The sequence below is a fragment of the Pseudonaja textilis genome, chromosome 5 (genome assembly GCF_049901715.1).
Source record: "Pseudonaja textilis isolate UNSWEBS1 chromosome 5, rPseTex1.2, whole genome shotgun sequence".
In the NCBI taxonomy this organism is placed as follows: domain Eukaryota; kingdom Metazoa; phylum Chordata; class Lepidosauria; order Squamata; family Elapidae; genus Pseudonaja; species Pseudonaja textilis.
Window position 1 is genome coordinate 57,873,783 of NC_141994.1, and position 10,413 is coordinate 57,884,195.

General features: G+C 37.6%; 1 protein-coding gene across 2 annotated transcripts; it reads right to left on the reverse strand.

Moving 5' to 3' along the window:
- Positions 1-518: 518 nt before the first annotated feature.
- Positions 519-10,191, reverse strand: STMP1 (short transmembrane mitochondrial protein 1). Of its 2 annotated transcripts, XM_026722409.2 has the most exons (3): positions 10,076-10,191; positions 3,752-3,805; positions 519-2,464 (listed from the first exon to the last, which is right to left on the reverse strand). In XM_026722409.2, exons 1-3 carry the CDS (start codon positions 10,088-10,090, stop codon positions 2,387-2,389), a joined length of 147 nt encoding a protein of 48 aa, XP_026578194.1. In that variant the 5' UTR covers positions 10,091-10,191; the 3' UTR covers positions 519-2,386. The 2 variants fall into 2 exon arrangements, with proteins under 2 accessions (XP_026578194.1, XP_087791108.1); XM_087934982.1 differs by lacking the exon at positions 10,076-10,191 and having other exon boundaries at positions 3,752-3,847.
- Positions 10,192-10,413: the final 222 nt, after the last annotated feature.

Genomic DNA, 10,413 nt, shown 5'->3' on the forward strand with positions numbered 1-10,413 from the left:
TTAATTCTTACCTTCAAATTCATAATTCAAAAGACACAAATATTATGGTTTAAGAGGTAACCATTACTCTAAGTTGAATTCCTTTATTCCACAAACTCCACATATATTTATGTAGTTTGCATATGCTTATTCCTGGATAGACAGGTAGATACCCAGATGGATATAAAATATGCACCATGATTACTTCCCTGTATAAGACAAGGACTTCTGTTTATTTACTCAACCTCACCTGCTAGGTGGGGAATTCTGGGAGTTGAAATCCACATATTTAAAAGTTGCTGAGGTTAAAAAAACACTGATCTACTTCATCTTTTCTTATAATATAATGTGTACAATTCACAAAGTATACTGATAGGTAACACACTAATTTATTAAAATATTTCATGTTATTCTAAAACTCTTAGTATTCAAGACAGTTGTATCTCTTCCATAAGTTGCACAGGAAAACTGTCCTAGAAATTGTGTTGGCTAAGTGGGATTGAAAGAATGTAATTCAAAGAAAAACTGGCAACTCTCAGTGGAAGTGAATAACCAGATTTTATTTTGTACCATCATGTGTACTGTTTGAACTTTCATATTTTGCAGACATGAGAAAGAATTTTGTAATTCTTCAAAATCCTATTTGTAAATTTCAGAAGATGGCCAGAATTATAAAGCTGAACTCTGCAGACCATAACATAAGCCAACAGTTCCACTGATTTAATGTAACAAATATGCAATCTAGAGAAACATTTCATGCTATTTCATGTAAAATTAGCATTGATCTCTCAAAGTCCTCCTTTCTGAAAATCTGCATCAATTGGGACAACAGTCCACTTTCCCCTCTACCCATATAGACAAGCTTCTGAAAGAGAGAAAGAAAAAAATTCTGATAAAATTAGATTGGGTGTGAAATCAAGCAATTTTACCCAAATACTTTGTATTCTGTAGAAAAGGCAATTGATAATGATGCCCTAACACTGCATCTATATGTGATGGTATGATGATAATACAAAGAAAAGTTTGATATGATGAATATAATTCCACATAGAGAACTAAAAGTCAAGTCAAGGGGGAAAGGTTTGCAGTGATATCACTTTTTAAAATCTGAACTTTCTCACAATACTTTAGTATTTATTTGTTACAACTCACACATTTTTGAATGCACATAGTAATCCATAAAGCCATAGTCAACATAGTACAGGAGCATCGTTATAACCCCACGCCTATGGTTACCAAAACTTGCTGTTTAACAAACAAAAATAATAATAAATTCAAGTACTTTTCGTGTAAAATATATAAGTAATCCACTTAGCATATGACATAAAACTAGAATTCTAGGTTCTACGTTTATCTGGCCACAAGCATATTATCTAGTCCATTATTAAACCTTAGAAAGCCAAAACTTGAACTTTGATATTGTGGTAAGGAAGGGTTTCGGTAGAATAAGAGACTTGAACTTGGGATGAATACTAGCCCTTTTTCACACTGCCAATTTTTAGCATTTCCATTAACAATATTTAATAGTGATCAATCAGAGAAGGCTACAAAAATGTTTAAAGGGAGCCTATGATAGATACGCTTATATAGACAATGGAATATGTGCAAATATTGTCCAGCATCTTCTAAATACATGCATCTTTCTTTGTTTCAAGAAAGAGCTACAACAGATACAAGACAGTAAAATTCAAGCCAGTTTGCATAGTTTTACGTTTTCATCATCAGAATACAAGTGCAGACTCCATCAATTCCTAGTTATATCAAAATGGTAAATCCTTAAAAACATTACAAACAAAAATACCAACTAAGAATCGGAAGAGTACACGTTTGTTGATACATTGCAACAATTCAATTAAGTTGTTCAATTTTAATTTTTTTTTACAATTTTTACAAACAATGGATGAAGCATATTGGCTATCATATCACTATGAACTGCTCAACATTTTGACATTCAATTTACTGATTATATGCAGACTATACATGTTGCAGGAATGCCCAAAAATAGAATAGAAAGGTCATATTTCAGCAACAAGATAGGCATTTTTATCAGACAGATTTGGTATCTTACAGATAGATGCCAATATTTGTAGAGTTAGATTTTTTTTCTATATTGGAATAATTAATGGCATATCTTCATTCTGTTCCTGACTCTTGTTATTACTAAATATAGAGTATTACTGAAGCAATAAAAAGAGAACAAAAGTCCAGTTTGTGTGTGTGTGTGTGTGTGTGTGTGTGTGTGTGTGTGTGTGTGTGTGTGGGATATTGCAAGGAGGCCACGTGGATATAGTAACACTAAGCCTTCTGAAATCAGGCCTGACAGCATTCATTAAAGCCAATAAAGTCTTGACACCTGGATGCTTAAAGTAGACCATCTACGTTGAATAGTAGGATGCCTAAATCAGCATCATTTATCATTTGGAGGCTTCTTCTTAGCTTCAACGTCTTTCTTGATGTCTTCAATCTTCTTTGCAATGTTTGGAACCTATAAACATATAAAGAACCATTGCAGTTTACAGAGTCAATTCAAAGTAATCTCTGGGTCCATGATATGATGTACTGTATTTTGTATAATTCCTTGTGTATCTGTATTTATATTCAACGTGTTCATAAACATTTTGTACAGTTGTATATGTTCATATATGTGCAGTCACACTTATCTTTGTGTCTTGTGTACATACATTTTGTTGTGTTTTCCATTGACACATTCATAGATGCATATTTTCATACATATATTTATATTTTACTGGTGTCTTGCACTCTAGTTGGATGCTAACTGTATTTCATTGCCTGTATCCATGGCAATAACAATAAAGTTGAATCTAATCTAATCTAATCTAATCTAATCTAATCTAATCTAATCTAATCTAATCTAATGTACAGGAATGAATTTTCTCCTATTCTCTAGTCTGCACTATACTCTAGTGCTGTGATGGCGAACCTATGGCACACGTGCCAGAAGTGGCATGCAAAGCCATTTCTGTTGGCACGTGAGCTGTTGCCCCAGAGCAGGTCCACTGCGTGGGCGTGAACACCACCCGCCCAGCAGCTGATCATCGGGTAGCTACCCTGATGTGCCGGGGGGCACAGTTGAATGCAGGAAATGTAGGTGCATGCACAGATATGTGCAGCACACATGGGAGGTTGTGCGTGCATGCGCAGGTGTGGGGACCTCCACGTGCATTGCCTTATGGATGCTGGCACACATATGCACGCACACTTTTGGCACACAAGGACAGAAAGATTAGCCATCACTGCTCTAGTGTCTTTGCAAGACTGACAACAAATTGATTTATTCCTGTGCTGTATTTCGAGTTTGGCTGTTGGAATTAGTAGCAGTAGAACAATAAGCGAACTTTGGTGCCTTCTTGGACAAACACTCAAGAAAAAAAATAACATTCTGAAACTTGTAATGCAGGTTTCAATGGAAAAGTGTCAAAATATACCACAAATATTTCATGCAAATAAGTAAGAGGAGGTTAATGTAGAAACAGAATGAAATGAAGGTATGGATGAAGGAAAGGAAAGCTGATCTGGACTCTATTACACAAATCTAAAGCTCCTGGATTATGGTTCCATAGGAAAATAGGAAATCAATAGCCTTTCAGATATTGCAAATCAACAAGTCCCATCATCTTTGATACTTTTGACCGCTGCATTCTAGAAAAAAAAATGGGAACTGGAGTTCAGAATCATCTGGTGTTTGACAGGCTCTGCAATGCTCACAAATTCCAAGTTTTAACATAATTTCAAAAGCAGCAAAAATACTTACATCATAGTTCTGGGCCAAATACATTCCAACTACATTGCCAACTGCAAAACCGAGCTGGAGAAAGAACGAAAAGGATAACATTGAGGATTTTACTTCTCTCTCTCACCACACATGAAATGTAATTTAGAAATGCAATTAGTTTTCCATTCTATCTTTTAAAACAAATGTTTTGCCAATTTCAGGCCAAAACCTGATTTTCATTAAAGTGTTTATCATGTTCTTAGCTAATGTTTTTGCCAAACGGTTTCCACCATGTGGCTGAATTCCCATGTAAACTACATACAAATAATTCTATTCACCATTTGCAATTTTAAACACTGGAATTGTGCAAACAAACCAACAGCCAGGCCAGGATTTGGGAAGGCCTTAGACAACATATTCCTAGTACAGGTATGAGAGAAAGAGACAGGATAGGGATGCTTCCTTTTTCACTGGCATAATTGCCACTTATTTAATTGCCAGCATTTTCTCATGGCTGTTTCTACTTCTCAAGTGTGAGATAATAAAGATGATAAACCATTGAGGGATGTGGCAAGTGGGTAACATTTTTGTGGCTAGAACATGCACTTCCTTCAAAATATCATTCCCCAAACTTTGAGGCTTGGCGGCCTGGCTGGGAGGGGAAAAGATGGGAATTGGGCCACACAAGTGCTGGGGCAGTACACATGAGCCTGTACACGTATGTGTGCCAGCCCGCTGCTCGCACAAGTTGAGCAGCACATGCCCATCAGGCCGCCTCTCGCGCAGCCCAGTTCCAAATAGATCATGGCCCAGTAGTGGGTTGGGGACCCCTGCTTTAAAAGAAGAAACCTCTCAGAACCACAGCAGGAATATTAATGGCCCAATGGGAGGGGGGAGAAAGTCTGTAAGATTTTAAAAGGGCAAAAAAAAACCTATACTGCAAAGGCAATATACCTGTTTTGAACCTTGATCCTGCCAAAATACTTCTATGTGGAAGGAAGCATGCGGTTGGATAACTCAAGGTTTTGTCTTGGGCCCAATGCTTTTCAACCTCTTCATAAATGACCTAGATGAAGGGACTGAAGTGGCATTCATCAAATTTGCAGATGACACCAAACTGTAAGAGAGGCTCAAGAGTCAGAAGGTTCTTCACAGACTTGAGCATTGGGCCCTATCCAAAAGATGCAGTTCAGTGGTAAGAAAAGTAAGATCTGCACGGAGGCAGGAGAAACCAAATGCACAGGTACAGAATAGGTGGTACCTGGCTCAACAGTAGTATCTATGAGAGGGTACTAAGTGTCCTGGTGGGCCATCTCAGGAGATTGGACTAGAAGATCTCCATGGTCCTTTCCAGCTCTATGATTCCATGATTCTATATTAAAAAATCATGCCGTAGCATGATCAAGGGGGCATTAGAGATTAATTGCTTCCAAAGTATACACATTCCCTTTTATATTAATGCATACTGGGACATTTTAATTAGAGTAGCATATAAACCCCTAGCAAATTAATACACAGGTAACTAAATCCTTAGATGAAAAACATAATCCCAAGAACTGTGTCAAAAGAAACAGAGCAGGAGTTTCTCTAAGGACCTTCGTGGGCATTTCAAAGATGCCTCCATGGAAAGCCAAATGGGAGAGTAGTCAGACTAACAGTTCAAATGTTGATGAATGACCATCCATACTAAACTCTGAATCACATAAAATGTTTTGCTTAACATAGCTTCATAGTGTAGTCCAGTACTGCTGTCAATTTGTGATGGCTTACTCCTGCGCATACAGATTTATCCAATTTTATTCATCTATTTTCCAAAAACAAGAGTTTTGGACTAATTTAGATGTGCACTTCTTAAATGGTTTCCATCTGGGTAATGAAGTCTTCAAATCTCATAACACTGAAAGAGTAGTGAAACATTAATATAACATTCCAATGCCTGGAGGTTAATTGCTTTTAGCACTTGAAAATCTCAGCTTCAGCCATGAATGAACTGCAGGTTTTACTGACAACCAAGAATAGAAAGAGCTATTAAAAATATAGGCATTAAAGCTATCATTGTTTTCAAAAGTCTGCCATTGTATGCCATCCTCATTTCCTGTACAATATAGTAGATTTGGTGCTTTAAAAAAGTGAAAAAAAATCCATTTAAAATACAATGTGATGCACATTGTAAAGTACAATGTGATATTAATGCAGTAAGCCTAAATTTTTATTCTTATTTTTATTCTTCATTTAATTTAGCCTTCCCCAACAATATGCCCTCTAGACATGTTGGACTACAATTCCCATGGCTCTAGCTGGTTCCAGCCAGGTTGAGGAAAGCTGCTTTGAAGCCTATGTTTGTTTTACTTTCTTGGAAATGGGAAAGATTTAGAAATCACAATTTTCTCCCCAAGTGCCCAAAGTCCAGTCCAATTTGCCTAGCTGTGTGCTTGCTATGACAGTAAAATCTTGATCTAACCAATTCCATTTTGACAGACCTCAGCAACGGACAAATTTTTTTCATCTAGACATCTCCTTGAAATAATAACAAAGCTCACTGAATTAATTTGGGCAAGATAGATACATTTATGGTAATCTTACCATAATTTTACAACATCTGTTACAATTTGTATTTTGCATCTGTATGACTCCCCAAGGATCACTTCTCATAAATTGTTCAAAGTACCTTTGAATATTATAATCTATGAAGCAAAATAACTGGGCTCAAGGTCACCCACATAATATAGAAAACTACCTATGGGGCATATAACAAGATATCTAAATATAAGAAGCTATACAAAAGATATAGAGGGCACGAAAGCTTGCTAGGTTGGAGGTTCCCAACCCCCAGGCTGCAGCCCACTACTGGCATGGCACATTCGGAACTGGGACACACAAGTGGCTGGCTGGTGCATAAGTGCATGCAGCTCAACTTGCACAACTGGCAGGCCAGCACACATGCATGCAGCTCGACTTGTACGAGTGGTGGATCAGCGCGCATACATACAGCTCAACTTGCTTGTGCTGGCCGGTTCCCGTCTCCGCCCCCACCAGGCCATAAAGGTTGGGGATTGCTATGCCACTTGACAGGGCTTGGCACTCTCTCTCCCTCTCTCAACCCAACCTATCTCACAGGGTTGTTGTTGTGGGGAAAAAGGAGAAGGAAGGAGTATTATGCATGTTTACTGCCTTGAGTTACTTATTAGGATTTTAAAGGATAAAAATAAAATAATATATCTATATATACACACTCTTCTCTGATAAAGTATTACTTATTATGCTAATGAAACTAAAGTTTCCAGAACTTAAGAACACTTTATTCCCCAATCACATGTCCAAAGACTGACTATGGAACTAACATAAAATTCCACCACTGAGCAAGGATCCCAATGATGCTGTAATTCGATTCATGTGCAGATACAACCATATTGAGGAAAGCAATATGCACAAGACTGACACATGGAAATATTCATAGTAATTAGAACGTCCGAGCAGAATCTCAGGGAATCAGATAGAATCACCATCTTCTTCCAGCTGGAAAGGGGAGGCCACTATGAATAATTTATAGACTAATTAAATGAAAAACATTTTTCTGCCTTTTTTTGGACATCCAAACATGAAAACACAGAGGTTTGCAGTAGCAGCATGTTCTTTTAATTCTGAAAAAGCATGCTTGATTCTGAGACTTCTCATATTTCTCTATGAACCCCCAACCCTGACCATTCATCATTATCAGTGTCACCATGTACCATACTATTGTTTTCAGGATAGATACTGAACCATTTACTTTTCTAGAGATAAGTATTTTACTTCTCCAATAAGTCCAGTTTGTTCCTGTTACAGCAGATTTGGCCCTCTTTTTTCAGGTTGAAAGTATAAATATACACTGAAATTGTTCCATCAAGTGGTGGATGGAAAACTTGACTCCGCTGGTATTTTTTTGACATGCTTTCTGGAATTTTGAAATGGGATTAGTTTTTACACAAAAATGCAAGACAGACCTCAAAATTCCATATGAGAACAACAGGGCCTTCTATTTAATTGGCTCTGACAATGAGACACTTATTCTTATATCCATTATACTCTGAAGATGCAAGAATTTCCTTTGTCTCTGATCTGTATTCCCATTTCCTATTTATTTCTATTATTCTGCCACATGATTTCATACTCCCCCTTTCTATTAATGTATCATTAAATAGTTCAGCTTCTTTCAGCTCCTCAAAGTTTGTCCCAGTTTGGCTGGCTTCTTGGGAATGGAAAGACAAACTATTCTCAATGCTAAAATTCCAGAACTAGCTGGGAAATTTGATCACAGACAAGAGTCTGCAAAAAATTACTGATGACAACAGAATAACAGAGTTGGGAGGGACCTTGGAGGTCTTCTAGTCTAACCCTCTGCTCAAGCAGGAGACCCTATACCATTTCAGACAAATGGTTGTCAATCTCTTCTTTAAAAAAGTACAAAAATAAAATGCTCTACCCACGTGTTTTTACAACATGGGCATTTTCCAGATGTATGAAATTCAATTTTGAGAATTCTCAGTCATGACCAGACTGGCTGGGGAATTCTGGGAACTAAAATTCACATGGGGAATTGCAATGCAGTTGGCATTGTGTATTCTAATTCTAACTGTATTTTGATGTGGATTTTATGCCCAATTCATATCTTACATACATACTATTAAAAATAAATTCAGCAGAATTGTCTAGCATTTATTTCAAAAGCTAGTCTTAATTATATCATTCCCCAGGAGAATAGAGAAAAGAAACATTAGCCACAACCCTGATTAATTCCACACTTCTTAAAATAAGAATTCATATTAAAACGGCAGATTAAAAATAAAATACTACCACTACTACTACAATACTTGTTTATATCAACCTTATATGTAGATCTCAACAATTTATACAAGAATCTGATCTGATTATGATCTTTTGGAAAATGTAGTATTCATTTGTTGTATTTTCTATATTGTTAAAATATAAGCAATGATAATCACTTACTACTATAGGTAGACCCAGTCATTGTACTTTAAACAAACCATAGCTTAGCACATTAAGTTTCATAGAATCTGCATTTCGTAAAATCAAAAATCTTTAAAATGCTGCAAATATCTTTTTTTTTTTTTTTTACAAAACATCAAGAACCACCGATTATGCAGGATGATGGTAGCAGAAGTTTTCCTGCCCAGGATTCCAAGGTATTCTAAACTTGGGCAGGAAAAACCAGATGCATGAATAAGCGGTACCTGGATTTAGCAGTAGTTTTACCAAAAAGGGTCTAAAATGAAAATAAGCCAGCAATGTGTCCGAGATGCCAAAAAAAGTCAACAAAGTTTTGGGCTGCATCCACAAAAATGGTGTTATGATTACAGAAAGTGATTATACTGCTTTGTTATAGTGGTCAAGCCACACCTAAACTACTATGTCTAGTTTGTCACCGTAATACAAGGATACTGAAGAACTGTGTAGAGTGTAGAGAAGAGCAACAAAGTAAAGAGCTTGGAGACTAAACTCTATGATGAATAGTTTAATCTAAGAGAAGAGAAGGCTGAGAGACATGACAAGAAATTTAATACATGAGGGGATGTCACAGAATAGAAAGTGCTGGTTTCTTCTCCAAGACTAAGACAAGAACCAATGGATAGAAGCTTAACAGAAAGAGACCAAAATTTGAAATAAGGATGAATTTCCTGACTGTGCTTTAAGCTATTAAGCAGTAGAAGAGCCCACTTCTTGAAACTGAAGTTGCCCCATCACTGGAGATTGCCAAGAAAAGGTTGGGAAGTTTGCATGAGGATTGCACGTTTTCTTCCAAAGTAGGAACAGAATATAGAGGTATTGAAGGTGCGGCTAGCGGGAAAGAGAAATGTTATTTTCAGGGGCAGGGATACTTACAGCCCAAGCTTACAACCTATCCTTGGACAGAAGCTCCACAGTTAAGATTCACATGGAAGTTAAGCTCAAGGAATACAATAAAGCTTATAGGATTTAAAGTCCTAAAGCACATCAATTTTCAGGAGGCTGGCTTAATAACATCCGACAAGAAGAACTAGCAACTATCTGTAGTTCTAACAGTGGGAGGCTTTATTTAAATAAATTGCCCCGACTCTCCCGAGTGTTTTTTGTTTGTTTGTTTGTTTTGTTTTTGTTTTGCTGGACAGATCCCAAAAACAAAACAAAAAAAAACGCCTTCCTTCCTTTTGTCTTTTTAAAAAAAAGTTCCAGTCCCTGGGGCATTCCCATTCGAACGCCACCAAGGCTCGACCCTGTTTAGCTTTCCAAACCACCCAAAGTCGGCCGGGCGTCGCCACCTAAAAATTCTCTTTTTTTGCAGTGCTCCCCTCAGCCGGGCCACCCCTCCTTTTGCCAAAGTCTTACCAAAAATTGAAACATGGTTGCCAGCTGTCACTCCCTGTCCCTTCCAAGCGGAAGGGAAGATTTACAGCTTTTACTTTTTTTCTCTTCCGGATACCCGCCTTCCTTACTGCGTTCGCCTCTCGCATTGGCCGAATGGCTTGATGGGCTCCTCCCTTTTCCAATCCCTATTTCCTCCCCTTCCTTTTTTGTTGTTGTCCCGCTTCAGGTACCCTCTCTTCCAAGGGCAAAGCGCTGTTGGCTTTGGAGGGGGAAAGGGCGGCGTTATCATTGTAATTGATTTGGAAATAGCCGCCGCTCCTTCCGTGGAGCGACTGATGGAGAATTGCTCATGGTGCAAA

Bases quoted from the DNA above. Each gene is read 5' to 3' on its own strand.
- STMP1 (XM_087934982.1), bottom strand. From the start codon at position 3,832: ATGTTATCCTTTTCGTTCTTTCTCCAGCTCGGTTTTGCAGTTGGCAAT. The intron at 2,465-3,751 runs GTAAGTATTTTT...ATATGTTTATAG, and splicing joins ATTTGGCCCAGAACTATGAT to GTTCCAAACATTGCAAAGAA.